General features: G+C 45.0%; 1 protein-coding gene across 1 annotated transcript; it reads left to right on the forward strand.

Moving 5' to 3' along the window:
* Window positions 1-255: 255 nt before the first annotated feature.
* On the forward strand, window positions 256-15662 carry LAMP5 (lysosomal associated membrane protein family member 5). Its single transcript, XM_026012285.2, has 6 exons — window positions 256-1087; window positions 1640-1812; window positions 2186-2317; window positions 2455-2560; window positions 3983-4171; window positions 14794-15662. The coding sequence occupies exons 1-6, from the start codon at window positions 1024-1026 to the stop codon at window positions 14970-14972; spliced, it is 843 nt and encodes a 280-aa protein (XP_025868070.1). The 5' UTR covers window positions 256-1023; the 3' UTR covers window positions 14973-15662.
* Window positions 15663-16490: the final 828 nt, after the last annotated feature.

Below are 16490 nucleotides of genomic sequence, written 5' to 3' on the forward strand. Positions count from 1 at the left end.
TTCTGACGTACAAAGCAAAAAAAAATTTAAAAAGCAAGCTACCGTTTTATGTAAATATTGGAATTAGCCCAGTAGTATTTATTTTTTCGTCCCACTAGAGGCTGTAGAGTAATATCTGTGTGTGTGTATGTTTATATAACTATGTAACATTGCTGTCCTAAGAGACCCTCGATAACCCTCCAAACTTCAGGTTCACTTACATGCCTCTTGCCATAAAAGTCACAGTATAATGAGGGTTCGGTGACCCCAGAGTTTAGAGCCCTCATGCAATCAGAGAGCAGTACTAACAGAAAATAAGCCTGAATTACTGCACTGACTGACGGCCCCATTTAGGGAGGCGTCAATTTAACTTTAAACCCATTAGCTCATTGAGAGCAGGGGAGAGAAGGGGATGTCTCCAAATGCAGGAAACTGTTGCCATAGCATTTTCCTTCTCTATTTCTGCCTACTCCTCCTCCCTCAAAGCAGCAACAATTTGTGCTCTCCCGTTTTCTTTCAGCAACCAGATGCATTTTCAGAAGCCCGGACTCTAGGGATGTGATATCTACACCACCTAATAACTGTACCTGGCAGGGATATTGAATAAGTCTGAGAGTGCTGTTAAGTTTTTCCGGACAGAGTCATCTCTGCAGATGCGATTGCAGAACAGGAAACAGACTCAGGGAAAATTTTAGCCCCCCAACATCCCATTGGCTGTCTGCACCAGCCGAGCCACAACAATCTCCTCCAACACCACCGGTCCCTTTCAGCACTCGCAGCCGCGGACAGCTCCCTCACCTCCCTCACTCGCGGTCGGTTCCTCCGCAGTGAGCCGCCGGGCGCTGGGCGGCCCCGGTCGGTGCGGAACCCCCGCCGCCAAGTCTCCGCCGGCGCGCAGGGAACACGCGCTCCCCCGCCCCCCGCCGCCCGCACGGCGCCCCCGCCCCTCGCTCACCCCGGCTCACTCCAGCGGCGACTTTGAGGGATTCCCTCTCGGGCGGCCTCTGCAGCAGCACATCTGGCCTCCTTCGCTGCACGGCGAGCATGGATCTCCGAGGAAGAGCCTTTCCCAGCGTCTACAGGCTGAGAGTTCTCCTGATGCTGTTCTGTGAGTAGCGCCTGGGCGACCGCGAGGGCACAGTGCACTATTTGCTGAGGACAGAACCGGCAGAGTAAAGCCAGTAGCTTAAGGTCAAAATGTGGCCCTTACGTTTTGCTATTTTCTTTCTTCTTAGGGGGCGGGGTGGAGGCCCTTCCCGCCGGTGGCAGGGAATTCCCCAGAGGGCCACACACCTGTACGGCACATCCCAGACACAAGGCTCCGCGAGCCTGCTTCGTGGGGGTCAGAGCACTGGCAACAAAGATTGGGTTTAAGAGCCTAAGGTGAAGAAAAAGGCCAGCCGGCTGACAAAACAGTAACGATTCAAATTTTAAAATTTTTATTTTTATTATAAAAATTAATTCATAGCAGTGGAGTTGAAATTGTCGGCGCCAGGTTGGAGAAAGGGCTCGCAGAGCGCACAGCCGCCGGCCAGGAACTTTATCAGCCCAAAGCCCGCAGGCCACGGTCTCTCCACCCTTGCGCCCACGACGCGTGGGCTCACTGAGGCCGGAAACCATAGGATTTTTTTTTTTTTTTTTTTGGTTTGTCTTTCCGCAGATACAATGGCTCGAATTACGGCAGAACAAGAAGTGGAAAATCTCTCAGGCCTTTCCACTAACCCTGAAAAAGATATATTTGTGGTGCGGGAAAATGGGACGACGTGTCTCATGGCCGAGTTCGCAGCCAAATTTATTGTCCCTTATGATGTGTGGGCCAGCAATTATGTCGATGTAAGGAACCTTTTCCCTCCCGGCTTGCTCCTAGGGCTCCAGGGGCGAAGGGCACCCTCCCGGCAAGGCCCCGTGAAGACCTGGGCCGCCTGCCTTCCCCTCTGCGCCCCTGCAGGCTGCTCCCGAATGCTGCATGGGGGTGTCAGCTTGTAACGCCTCTGCTCGCCCTGCCTGCTTTGAAAGTAACCCCCCTTTCTCGGCTTCCCTAACGGCCGGGTCTGCACGTAGAGCATCTAACCGCATGTCCCCGGACCTGGGAGCGCGCGCGCAACGGAGCGCCCAGGCGTGCAGCCCAGAGTTTGGACGCGCCGCCCTTTACAGCCCCCACGGAGGCCGGGCTCGCTGAGGGGGTGCGGGGCGTCTGTGTTCCCAGCTGATCACGGAACAGGCCGATATCTCGCTGACCCGGGGAGCTGAGGTGAAGGGCCACTGTGGCCACAACGAGTCGGAGCTGCAGGTGTTCTGGGTGGATCGCGCGTATGCGCTCAAAATGCTGTTCGTAAAGGTAACCCCGAGCGGGCGGGCGCGCAGGGGCGGCGCGGCCTCGGGGCGGGGGCGGGCGGGGGCGGGCGGGGGCCGCCCCCCGGGTTCCTCGCCCAGAAGCCGTGGGGGCGAGTGACGCGCGCCTCCCCCGCTCGGCAGGAAAGTCACAACGCGTCCAAGGGACCGGAGGCGACGTGGAGGCTGAGCAAAGTCCAGTTCGTCTACGACTCCTCGGAGAAGACCCATTTTAAAGACGCAGTCAGTGGTGAGTAGAGGCCTCAGGGCTGGGGAGGGAGCCTGCGGGACCGCGGGCGCTGCAGAGAGCGCGGGCGTGGAGACCCAATTCCTCGGGAAATTCGGACGTTTGATGGAAACCGGATCCTGCCTGGCTCTGCGCTCCCAGGCCAGCCCGCCGCGGGCTTTCTCGCCGGGGTAGGGGAAGCGGCAGCCGCGGTGCGTCCGCGGGACCTTGGGCCTTGTCGCTGCGCCAGCAACGCGGGGCCTTAAGGACCGGCCACCACCCGAGCCCGATTCTGGATGCGACCTCCCTCGGGCCTGTCACCCCCTGGCTGCTTCACCACCGGCTCTTATGATTTGTCCTTTAAAGAAGCACGGAGAAAGGCAAAGCGGTGTTTCCCCCCTGCACCCCGGGTTTTCATCTCAGGAGCAGAAACGTGAAAGGGTCAGCGCGCCTCCTCCTCGCTCAGGGTTTGCTGGCCTCCGGGCTCTTTCTGCTCCTGGTCCCAAGGCTCGCACTCAATCCTCAGTCATCGACGGCAGCCACCCCAGAGCGGATCCTGAACCTTGTCCTAATTTATTAATCTTTCCCTGCCCATCACTCCAACGGCTCACCCAGATCCTCCAGAAATATCGTGGCAAGAACAACAGCCATTCCCCAAATAAGAATGTTCACATGTGCAGACACCACGAAAGACCACACTTAAATTAATTACCTAACTTATTTATTTAGTAAACCGTCTGATCTCCTGATGAGGCTCTCCATCACCTTAGTACCTGTGTTAGGAAGAGATTTTTATTGAGCACATGAAAGAACGTTCATGGCAGTTCGCCCTTTCTACCTCTTTTTATCATTGCAGTAAGAAGAGCATTTTTTTCTCTTCATCAAAATCCATAGTCAAGTACTACTTCCAGTTAAATTAGATGCCTTCCCCCCCTCCCCCCAAAAAAGAAAAGAAGAAAAACCCATGCAAACATGTGCCAGAAAAGGAGAAAAAAGGGGGAAACCTCCAAAAAAAAAAAAAAAACTCTATTAGGGCATCTGGCGAGGGCACCAGCAATCAGCCCTGCTTTGTTGAGGAAGAAATTTTATTACGTGTAGTCTAGTGTGAGATGTGGAAGATCAAGTCACTGTTTCTTTGGAATCTTCATTGTCAGGTTTTATATAGTAAAAAAAAAAAAAAAAAAAAAGGTTGGAGTTTTAGGTATCATTCTCCTTTTCCAGACATGAAATTTCAGATCAATGTCTAAGGAGCCCCTGCTTACCAAAGAATGGGTGTACTTGCCGTTTGTCACCACTTGATGCCATTTGCAGAGCCCCAGCAACACAGAGGATCAAAAAGGTGTCTGGAGTTGAGAGGCAGGAGCCAGCTCTCTGGCACAGAAGATTAGGAGATTAGGATTCTTCCAGAAAGAGGGTCCTAACGGTTGCTTTGGGCCTTCCTTGCAGCTGGGAAGCACACAGCCAACTCACATCGCCTCTCTGCCTTGGTCACCCCAGCTGGGAAGTCCTATGAGTGTCAAGCTCAGCAGTCCATTTCACTAGCCTCCAGCGATCCACAGAAGACAGTCACCATGATTCTATCCGCAGTCCACATCCAGCCTTTTGACATCATCTCTGATTTTGTCTTCAGTGAAGGTAGGTTGCAGTGAGAGGAAGGGTTCTGAGCGAAGGCTGACTTCAGGGTGGATGGAGAAGGGCACCTGCCAGGGTCCCAGGCTGTTACCACTTGTATTTTCTTTAGGCTGACAGGATACTTCTTCTCACTGTAGCATTTTAGGAACAGTATCAACTTTTCCCAGTGGTTCCTTCTTCGCTCCATTCTTTTCTCTCCTGTTTCCTTTCCTTGCTGCTGCCACTCTCCCTTCATTTTTTCATCTTTCCTTTCCTCTCCTTGCCAAAGAGGTAACAAAATTCATTTGGAAAACCTGTACGTAATTTTGATGCCAATTTCCCAATGAAAAGGCAGCTAAAAATCTCAAGTACTTATCTACGGAGCCGTGGATTGCAGGAGGGCCTCTGCTTCTATGGGCCTCAGTTCCTCCGTTCAGCACTTGAAGCTATAGGTTCTAGCCCTGTGAGTCTAAGTTTTAGTGAGGCTAGAATGTTTGTGTGTGTGTGTATGCGCGTGCGCGGGCGTGCGGGCATGCACACATGTGCAGGTCACAGAGAGACTCATGAAGACCTGCCTCCCTCCAGCACTCACCTTTGTGGGCAGAAACACCATTGAAATTCTGGGGAAGCAAGGGTCCCGTAATCTTTTCCCTCTGTGGTGTTGAGAAAGGCTCTTCCCAGTCTGTGCTGGTCTCTGAAAGGGGGTCAGGCAGGATATAGCTGGGCAGATTCAGGAGGTCCACATACTCTTGGTTCTCAGCAGCCCAGCACAGGTTGGGTGTAAGGGCAGTCTGTATTTCTGCAATTTTTTTGAGTCTAGCACCCATTTACACTGGGCACGTGGAGGGTAAGTAAATTTTTCAATGCACTTGTCCTTTCTGGTCTGGAGAAGGTTGTTAAGAAATGAGAGATTCTGGTTGCTTTCTAGATGTCTTGCTTTGGGCTGGGGATCCCCAGGTGAAGACAACTACTGGAATGAACAGACTATCAGGGAATCGCCATCTGTGTTATACACAAATCATTTCCCAGGGAATCCAGGTTTCATAAAATTCATCTTTCAACTCAAACTATAGTGAATAGAATCTACCCCACCCCCACTAGGATTATTTAAGTTAAAAGGTCTTTGACAGAAGAGCCTACTTCTTTTTTCATCTTTGCATTTCTAGCACCTAATACAATGCTTGGCATGCTGTAGATGCCCAGTGAACTTTGGCCGAGTTGATATTCAGAAGTTGTGGACACAACTAACAGAGAATCCGAAATGCTTGAATGCCAGATGAATCAGAATTTAATATATTTACTAAGTCAATACAACACTTACATCTACAAACTTAGGGAAGAATAGGCTATTCCATTTGAATAGATCTTCCAGAATATTGAAACTAAACTCTAGGTATCAAGAACTTAGCATTTTTTGAAAATGTTTGAATATAAAAAGTATTTGTAAAATGTAACAGTGTCTTTCTTAAACGGAAAATATTAACTATAATTAAACGTAATTGAGCTATGATTACTGATGACTGGGAATTCACGAGAAACACATTGGACTGTGTAGAATCAGTCTCCAGGGCCCCTACCATAGATTCCTTTGAGTTTATAAGGGGACTTTTCATGGTCTCTAATTACTCTTTGTTTTTTACTAGTCAGCTGTTCTTAGGCACTTCCTTACTTATTGGTGCTACCAGGCTATCAATGGCTGCTTTTACTAGGTCCTAGCACAACCTCATCTTAATTCATTCTGGGTTATTTCTACATTATTGCTTATATTCATTTACAGACTGAGAAACCAAATCTCAATGTTTAGGATCCTATACAAAGTGAGAATAAAAGAGTCCTGAGTAAGGGCCAGAGCTATTTTCCTGAAAATCAGTGAAGTTCATGGCATGGACTTAATGGGCATCTTTTGTTTGAAAAACAGTTTTTATCCACTTTCAGATCTAGATGGATGGGCATGGTTGCTGGGTAGACTTAGAGAGTTTGTAAGCATGTAGAACTTTCTAAATGCAGATATATTAAGCAAGAGCAAATTGTACTTGTCTCACCCAGGCTTTTCTGGGTAATAATTAGGATGTTCCCTCCTGTATGGTGCCCTGGGGCTCAAAGCTCCTACTCCTGGGAGGAGGCAAGCCTCATTCAGAATCACTCACTGGATCTATTTGCCTTTGTGTAGCAGGGGCTCTTTTGTTCCTGGCTCCTCCTTTCTATGCCTCTCAGCACCTGACCCCCACTGTGTTTTGTAAGAGATTATTTTATTTGATTTGATGGAATCCAAAAGATTCCTTTTGGGGTGCTTTTTTGGGACTTGGCTCTTGCCCCCCCTTCACCCCCAAAATAGAACCTCAGGAAGCTCTGATGCATTGCCTCTATCTGCGTGGGGGAAGCAGCAGTATCTTGTCATATATATGCATGCCCACTGCAGGGGTATGTACGTGTGGTTGGCTCACGTGTGCAGGACTTACAGCAAAAGGGGTTCCAATGAAGGACCGGTAAGGGGGCCACACTGGCAGTCTGAATTTTCACACCTGCCTGCTTAATAGATTCTGAGAAAAGCAAGGAAGGGTCAGTGAAATGGATTACTGGATACTCATGGGACTGAAAGCAGCTCAAATGGGGGTTGATGTCTTTATCACATAAATCCCTTTAGTGCATTGAACTCAGCAACTACACTGATCCTCAACAGAAGTCTCTTAGCCCAGCATGTCTCCAACTGCAGAATGCACAGGAATCTTCAGCTGCATTGTGCACAGCTCTGGTGATCTTGTTAACATGCAGACTCTGGTTCAGTAGGTCTGGGGGTGGAGCCCAAGATGTTCCATTTCTAGCAAGCTCCCTGGTGATGCTGTGGAACACTGTAGGGGGTTTGAGGGATCTTGAGCTGATCAAGGAAAAGATATGACCTTGAGAGGCAATAACACACAAGCTTAATTTGGTGGTACTTGGACAGGGTTGTGTGAGAGGGGAAGTTGCCTGGAGCATGAGACTGTCCAGAGGGAGGCTTATGGGGACCACCATCCAGAAAGGGAGGAGGGCAGAGGACCTCCTGATGAAGAGAGGAGTATGGAGGAGGGAGCTTACGTGTCTAGGTTATATGGCTCAGCAGCAGGATAAGAAGTCTCTGGGTCAGAAAGCTCTGCGGGGGCAGCAGAAGCTGAGGCCTTATACCTATAAGGCTCTATCTTATCAATGGGTAACAGCTGTTGGGTGAGGTTTGGTATGCAAAGCAGGCAGGCTCTAAATAGCTAAAGATGTACTTGTTTGGGCTGGTTTTTAAATAACTAGATGTGTAAAAATTTGAGTTTGGCATGGCAGGCTTTCGAGCTAATGGTCTCAGCCTGCAGTGAAGAAATAAACCACCTAGGGCCAATACACAGAGGCTACTTTGGCTCATTTCTGTAACCAAATACACTTTCATGGCAACTACCACCCTGTAGTTCAAGGCACCTCCGGTTTTCCCAGTTGGGGTTGATTAACGTGTCCGTCCACAGTTAAATCCGTGTAGTGTATCCCTTTGAGCACCCCAGGAGTTTTCTGGCTGTGATGGGATGAGGAGGATTACATCATTGATAGGCAAAAAATCAGCCTGAGAATTTTAATGGCTTGAATGAAAGGCAACTTTTATGTATGGGTAATTATGTAAGAAACAACAGAACACAAAGGGTGTTTCTGTTCCCCTTTATTGAAGATTCAGGTTTAAAAGGCGTTTAGAAGTTACCACATATAGGCTGGTCCCTTTTCAGTTCTCAAGAGAGAATAATAAGCAAGCAAACAAACAAGTTTGTAGAGAAGGTACTGAGATCCCAGGTTACTGTGGAGAAACTGAGGCTCAGAGAAGCCAAGTTATTCGTGAAGTCCGCCCTCCTGGTGGCTGCCAGGGCTGAGGCAGGAGCCTGTCTTTGGGTACCAGATCCTATGCTCTTAGCTTCTCAGAGCCTCAGCTGCTCCTACCAAGCAACTCTAATAAACATGTGAATGCAGGAGGCGTCTTTACCAAGATTGTCAGTTCCCCTGAATTCATGGGCCTTTTATTGGTGTTCCTAACAGCATAACTGGGAGATGCAACACGATCAGTGTTTTACCCAGATCTGTGTTTTAGTGGAAGTGAACATGCCTTACCTTGCTCTGTACACCAGCCCCCAGTAGAGCATTCTGTGGCTAGCTGCCATGCCTCAAGTACAGGAAGGCTTACCTGATGCTGATCCAGAGCATTGTGCAGACCTGTGCTTTACTTAGCACCTACCAGCCAAGAAACCTGTCACCCTGGATAGTTGCTCCTCAGGATCTCCTTGGTAAGCATCTGGGGGGGGGGGGGGTGGAGTGGATAATCCTGTTAATGAGCCCTGCTAAGAACTGTGTCGAGGGCTGGAAAGTGGAGCCCTAGTGTAGGGTCAGGTAGCTAGCCATTTGTAGAATTCAGTGTTCAAGGTACTGTCCTGGAACATAGTGTTTCAGGCTGCGTTCCCCCAGGAGCAGATCCTATGCAACCATGTAAGTGCAAGCAGTTTATTTAGGAGGTGATTCTAGAATGCACTGGTAGGGGGTTGGGGAGGTGAGATAGGAAGACAAGGCAACCAGTAAAGGAGCATTAGTGAGCAGGTTCACATTGTGGGCACTTGGGGCTCACACTAGGAGTATAGAAACACCTCGGAGTATCTGGCCTGAGAGGTGGGAAAATGGCATTTACCCACCAATTCCCATCCACCATTGATGGCTGCTGGGTAAAGGAGAGGTGTTGACTCTCTAAGACTTCTAACCTGCCTTGTACGCAAAACCCGCTGGAATATGTGGGAATGGTGAATGCCAAGGTGTAAGACACTGTCTGGGTCTGCTGCACCTAGGTACTGGGATACATGAACTTTCCCTGCCATCGGAGAGATTACAGAGCAGTGAGAAAGAGTTTAGACAACTCTTCCTTGTGCTTGCCATGTGCCTGACACATAGTGGCATCTATCAGTAATTGCTTTTATTATGTTATTTATTTATTTTTCTTTTTTTCCCCAAAGATTTTATTTATTGATTCATGAGAGACACATAGAGAGAGACAGAGACATAGGCAGAGAGAGAAGCAGGCTCCTCGCAGGGAGCCTAATGTGGGACTTGATCCCAGGACTCCAGGATCACACCCTGAGCGGAAGGCAGAGCTCAACTGCTGAGCCACCCAGACGTCCTTATTTATTTATTTATTATTGCTAGTGCTTACATCTTTGTGAGAGTATCTGCTTGTCTCCAGCCAGAGGTCTCCACAGCCCACTCATGCTAACAGTTTCTCTGTATACAAAATACATTTTGCTGAGGTTACAGGAGTTTAGAGCCAGTCCAGAGAAAATGGGAAGAGGAGTAAGCTCCTCCCACCAGCTGCCCTCTCAGAATGGAAGAAGCCCAGCCAGCAAAAGACTTGCCCTCTCCTCAAACAGGAACAGTCTGTGCTGCTAAGAGAGCTTGAGAAAGCAGGCAGCTTGCCTTTTTGCCCATTGCTTATCTCAGTGCTGTTCCTTGGGGTACAATGAACAGCTCTTGTAGTTGGTCAGCCTCTGGGAGTAAATACAACATTGAGGTGGTCTTTAAACTATCACACACACAAAAGAATGATGGTCATCAAACAAATGAACAAGAAAATAAAACATCAACCAAAAAACAGAACCTAAGATGAATCAGGATTTTGGTGGGGGCATTGGATTTATGGTTGAGGGAACCTTGTTTGGCCATGGTAGCTGGCAACAGATTACCCCTCTGTTGTCTGATCTATCTTCATCTGATTCTTTCCAATGACTATACTAGACTGGTTGTTGTCTTTTCCAGCCATAGGCCATCCTCCCTAGGCTTCTGTTTTGTGCACTTAGAACCCTGAGCCCAGCCAGGGTGGAGGCATGAGGGATCCCAAGCCTTGTGGAGGTAAACAGGGAGTTAGGGGTCTCTGAGCATCCAAAACCAGCTTAAGCATGGGCTAAGCCAAACTAGGTTCTTTTCCCAGGCAGAAATCTAGGGCCTTCCTTGTTTTAGACTCTGTGGGTTGTATAATCATTGTATAGGATCTTAACCCTAGGGTCCAAATGGGTTGTGGATAGGATTCTGGGATTGTGTGAATTTTAATGGGAAAAATTTGCATCTTTATTTTCAACAATTTCTAACTTTTAACATTCCCTTCAATTATAAGTGAAAAGAACAACTCACAGTGTAATTGGTAATAATTAATAATTAGCGGTGACTTTATCACCAACAGAAATAATAGGTATTTTATCCGACATTCGTTTGCACAGATCTTGCAAAGTGACAGTGGTACTTCTTATTACTTTGCAATCTCAGCCAGTATATGTACTAATAAAGGAGTACATGTATTACTTTCTCCCAACTTATTTAAAAATATTTTAGTAGCTGAATTTCAGCGTAATCTCTTTCCTTTGTAGTTCTATCTACGTGCTTTATTTTTCTGCATTTGTAACCATGATACTAGAAAGAATGATGGTTTCATCATTATTGGTATTAAAAAGATGGCACCTTCTGCCATAGTGGGTCATGGTGAGCACTTTTTAAGTGAAAGAGAATAGACTGGTGTGGAGGAACTGTTAAATGCACAAGGTCAGGATAGGTCTTATCTTGTGAGACTTTGGTTTTAATTATGTGTGTAAATGTATGTTCTGAGTTATAATATAAAACATTTTTCCCCTCTGGATCAGAGGCAGAGTTTGAAAACACTAGCTTGAGCCTGAAAGTGGAGTGTGTGAACGTCTATGGGCTCATAAAAACCCTTGAGGACAGATGGGTGTCAGACTTCAGGATATTTTAGACTTTAGGAAGACAATACAGTGCATAGTCCATATATTATGGAAAACCCCAGAGGAGTCAGGGCAGCCCCTGTAATCAAATAAATTAATATATCTGTTCCCTGCAGTGAAATATGTGAATCTTCATGCTAAGTAGGATGAATGAGACTCATGAGCATCCTGATATTAGTTCAAGTCAAGTTTTGCTGCCAAATGAGTAATACAGAGTACTTTGGATTTCCAGAGCTCTGTGGATTTTGGAATGGTGGGTAAGGGATGGTAGACTCACTAATTACTTATTTGACCACTTAGTGGATGTGGGTGGATGAAGATGGGGATTCATTATTTCTCATATTTTTATATCCCCTTATTTTCCCCCTGACTATTATTTTTGACATGTTAATAGTTTAATATACCCCCTTCTGTGGTGTGCTTAGTTCAGGTCTTGTCTTAAGGCAACAAAAAAAATATTCTTAAGAAGTAAACCACAATTATAATGCTAAGTGAAATAAATCAGTCAGAGAAAGACATATACCATATGATGTCACTCATATGTGGAATTTAAGAGATAAAACAAATGAACAATAACAACAACAACAAAAAAGACAAACCAAAAAAACATACTCTTAGCTATAGAGAACAAACCAATGGTGACCAGAGGAGGTAGGTGGGAGAATGGGGGAAGTAGGGGATAGGGATTTAAGGATGCATTTGTAGTGATGAACACTTAGTAATGTATAGAATTGTTGAGTCACTCTATTGTACACTGAAACTAATATAAGACTGTATGCTAACTATACTAGAATTAAAAATAAAACAAAAAGAAGTAAACCACAATGGTATTCTAGTTATTAAAATTAAAATATTATAGTTATAACTATACCAAATTTATTATCCATTTAAATATAGTACTTAAGGACAGTATGATTCTGACACCAATTCTGATGTGTGGGTGTTTTTCCCAAACACTAAGCTATTCTCTGACAGCAGCTGGGTATTCTTTGGTTCACCTTAGTGCTGACACTGCTGAGATACCATCAAATCCCAAGGGTTAAGGGCTTCTTCCTACAGGACTACCCCACCCCCAACAAATAGCCTTTGTTGTTAAGAAAATCCCTACACCAGGAAACCCCATTTGCACTAGTTTTTCTCTTTAAAGAGGCAATGGTGGTATCATGAGGGGGAAACCAACCTGGGTATGGGGTTCTGGGACAACAGCTGGCTCTGGCGCATCTTGTAACAACAACAAGTTTTCCCCAGGGAAATCAGTTGGTATACTGGGCTGCAGGCTGATGCTCAAAGTGTGGGACTCATTATAATTGAATCAAATAGTGAAAAAGAAAAGTCCTCTACTAATTCTTTTTAGCCCTCTGGTTGTAATAAGGAGAAAGGCAAAGTTTAGTGCTAATAATAGATCCTTAACATTTCCCTAAATTTGCCAAAATATCTTTTTAAAAATCTTCTTTGTAAAAAAAAAATATATCTTCTCAGCTAGGGAATATATGTATGTGTATGTTTACTTATTTATTTTAAATGGTTTTATTCAGGTTATAATTAAAATACAAAAAACTGCACATATTTAAGTGTATAATGATAAATATTGACTTAGGAATACACCTATGAAGCCATTAGTACAATCCAGAAAAGTTAACATATCCATCCCCTCTGAAAGTACCTTCCTACTTAGTAATAAACATGTACCTCGTTGAATTTTCATGAGCAGTACGCAGAGCCACAGGGCCCAGAAGCCCTCCTTCCTGCCTGCCTTGTGATTGTGTAGCCTTTAAATGTCAGTTGCTCTGGTCTGCTCCTGACATGACCCTAACTAGCTCTACCCCTAGCCCATGTCTGTTAAGTGCCACCCTGACAGTACTGTTAAGTCAGGCTATTGGAATTTAGGTTGGGGCTTCATTTCCTCTGGGCAAATTACTTAGCTTCACTCTACCTTATGAGTAAAATGGGTATAATATCAGTATTTATCTAATAAGATTGTCATGGGGATTAAATGAGACAACCTGTGATTACAGCTGAAAGTTAATTTAGAAATCAGGCGTGTTAAGTATACCGCTTTTAAAAAGCTGTATGTTTGCCTGCAATCTTCCAGGTTCTACTTTAGAAAAGACTTAGGGCTCTGACCTTATCCTCCTTTCTGCTGGTCTGAGGAGAGATGGAAGGAAGGACTATGCCAACATGGATTCTGGAGGAGGCTGGCACACATCTAGTGCTCAATAAATGTTTACTGGGCCACTCCAACTTAGAAACTTAGTCTTTATGAAGAGCTATCTAAGCCTGTTTTCTCTAGTTATTGCTCATAAGTTCAGTGAAAAGGCCACCAGTTACCCACAAGGGGCAAAGGAACCTGAGCAAATATCTGGTTTTAAGGAATGCAGTTTTTAAAAGATTTGTTTATTTATTTTAGAGGTGGAGGGTGGGGGCAGAGGCAAAAGGAGAGAGAGAATCTTCAAGCAGACCCCCTACTGAGCATGGAGTCTAATATGGGGCTTGATCCCAGGACCCTGAAATCGTGAGCTGAAATCAAGAATCAGCTGCTTAACCAACTGGGCCACCCAGGCACCCCTTTAGGAATGCAGTTCTGCTCTGGTCTACAAACTGTGTGACCACCAGGTTTCCCCAAAATTGTTTATCTGGTTGTAGGTGAAAATAGAGGTGTAGGGCTATTAAAATGTCTTGAGGGTAAGAATGCAAAATGGAATCAGCACCAATGTTCTGGTGACATTTTCTTTCTTGATCAAAGTGCTGGTTGTGTGGGATGTTCATTTCTGAAAATTCATCAAGTTCTGTACTTTTTTTTTAATTGTAGTATAATTTACAAATCTTAAAACACACAAATCTAAAATATTTAGCTTGAAAAAAAAATATTTAGCTTGATACATTTTTACCCCTACTTGCCACCATGTAACCCTTACCTAGATCAAAATATAGGATATTTCCGTCACACGCAAGTTCCGTTTCCTGTTCCCTGTATGTAAACACTTTTTAAATTTCAATTGTCATAGACTTACCTGTTTTTGAACATCATATAAATGGAATCATATGATATGTACACTTAGAATATGGGTCTTAGAGTTTTCACTCAACAGAATGTTTTTGAGATTCATCCATTTTGTTACATGTAGCCATAGTTCATTCCTTTTTATTATTGATTAATATTCCATTGTATGAACAGACTGGTTTGTTTTTCCATTCCACTTTGATGGGCATTTGGGTTGTTTCCAGTTTGAGGCTATTGTGGATAAAGTTTCCATGAACATTTATGCCGAGTCTTTGTGTATCCACATATTTTCATTATTCTTAAGTAAATACCTAGGATTGGAATGCTGGGTTACAAGGTAAGTGTACATTTCCTTTTGTTAGAAGCTATTGTTAAGTTCTATAAAGTGGTTGTACCATCTTCCACCGACTATGTGTAAGAGTTCTGATGGCTCCGTGTCGTTACCAACACTTGATCTTCTCAGTCTTTTTGAAAATTGTAGATTGTGTGTAGTTCTCTATGTGTACAAACTTCAATAGAAAGTTAAAAAATTAAACCAGCAATAAAAATGATGATGGTTGTGTTTAATGCTGAAATTCTGAGAATTAAAATCAAGCACCTGGTCATTTTGTTGGCACCTGCCAGGAATCCAATGATTGAATGTTGCCTTGTTGAATGCGTGCATTTTAATTTTAATTTTAATTTTACCTTGTGCAGAGGTATTAAGTGATGCATTCTCATGGTTGATTGGGGAAACCTCATTTCTTAAAAAAAGAGTCTCCTCAAATGTTGGTTGAGAAATCTTCTCACTTCCAATTCCCTTTTAGTTTTGATAGGAGGACTTAGGATTGAAAATATTGGACAGGAGCTGATTTCTTTCTTCTTTCCCATTTCAGAGCATAAGTGTCCAGTGGATGAGCGGGAGCAGTTGGAGGAAACCTTGCCCCTGATTTTGGGGCTCATCTTAGGCCTTGTCATTGTGGTGACACTGGCGATTTACCACATCCACCACAAAATGACTGCCAACCAGGTTCAGATCCCTAGGGATCGATCCCAGTATAAGCACATGGGCTAGGGGCCATTAGGCAGCCAGCCCCCAAGACCCCCTCCCCCAGCTGGATCAGGTAGAGAAACAAAAGCACTTTTCCACCTTGTACATGGGATATACCAACATAGCTACAATGCAACAGGCCTGGGTGTCCAAGGCTTGCTTGGCCTGCGTCCATGCTTAAACCTAGGGAAGGGGGGATTCTTTTGGATTCATGGGGTGAATGGCAGATGTTCTCTCCATGCTGGGGAATGAGGAGGGAGGAGTCAGCCAGCTTTCACGCTCATGGTGGCCTGGCTTTGACTCTCCAAGGAGCAACACATACAACTCAGAGGAGTATCTGGCTCCAAAGTTTAGGGATGGAAAGACACTTCTTTTGGAAAGACACCCCTTTAGGTTCAGAGAAATAAGGGGTGCTTTGCTCCCTTGGCCTACCTTATACAGTTGTCAATGCACACAAAATACAGCCTCATGCTCCCTAAGGCAAGACCCCTGAAAGTGATCCATGCTTTTGGCTGGCATTCTGCATGTCTAGTGATTGTCTTGGGAATGTTTCACTGCTACCTGTACCCAGTGACTTTGCAGCACAGAACCCGTTTAATGTAACTATGCAGAGCTGTTTGGACTTCATAGTATGTTGGGTCCAAGTGAGGGGACCTGAAGAATCAATCATGTGAGTTTGTTTTTCAAAATGAATTAAAACACACTACTGTCTAACATTTGGCTGCTTTCTTGAAACAAGAAGACAAAACTAAAATAGTTTCTTTGGCATCCGGAGAAGAGAGGGGAATGGTGAAGATGGATTTTCATTTTCTGCAAGAGGAAAGCAAAGAAAAGGCAGGGAAGCCATAAGAGGGAGGTTGGTTTTTCCAGGTGAAAAAAACGTGGATTTATTTTGGCAAATAATAGTTTTAGTCATGGCATCCCTTGAACATCTGGTCTAATATTGCTTCTGATGCTTCCTGGTCTTGAGTTTGTTATTTCACTACAGATTAAAAAGCTTGTCTGAACATAGTAGCCTAGGTTGAGTTGTATTTGAAGTAAAATATAATTTGCTGAAACTTCTGGAGAAATGTACATAGTTTAAATTTCACTCACTTTCTAAGTAGTAGTTCTGAAAAATCTAAGTAGGAGTAGGGGAAATCCTTCTGTCCCCACCCTCCATATGAGCTCCATCATATGAGGGGCAACTCCTGAGTTCATCTCCCCAAGTATTCAGCTGCTGAAATAGTGCATTCTGAGAAGTTCATCATCCCAGCAAATCATCCCAGCAAATCTTGATGGGTATGGACCAATTGCTGTTCTATCACCTGTTTGTTTATTGCCCTGTCAGTCTTTCCTGCATGATCTTTCCTCAGTGTCTGCCTGGTACCAGGAAGGAAGACAGTTGCACATTGCACAAGGAAAAGGAGATACCTCATATCAGCCGCCATTTGTCCCCCCGCCCATGCCTCAAACTTGACAAACTCCTTTTGTAGCATCTCATATATTTTTTTTAAAAAAACTTCATATGTATTTGGAACCACCCAAGAATTTGGGAAGAAA

The sequence above is a fragment of the Vulpes vulpes genome, chromosome 14 (assembly GCF_048418805.1).
Source record: "Vulpes vulpes isolate BD-2025 chromosome 14, VulVul3, whole genome shotgun sequence".
Taxonomy (NCBI): domain Eukaryota; kingdom Metazoa; phylum Chordata; class Mammalia; order Carnivora; family Canidae; genus Vulpes; species Vulpes vulpes.

What these genes read in the sequence shown, in the direction of transcription:
- LAMP5 (XM_026012285.2), top strand. Translation starts at nt 1,024, where the DNA reads ATGGATCTCCGAGGAAGAGCCTTTCCCAGCGTCTACAGGCTGAGAGTT. An exon ending in AGTTCTCCTGATGCTGTTCT is followed by an intron (nt 1,088 to 1,639) that starts GTGAGTAGCGCC and finishes GTCTTTCCGCAG; the next exon opens with ATACAATGGCTCGAATTACG. An exon ending in TTTTAAAGACGCAGTCAGTG is followed by an intron (nt 2,561 to 3,982) that starts GTGAGTAGAGGC and finishes CCTTCCTTGCAG; the next exon opens with CTGGGAAGCACACAGCCAAC.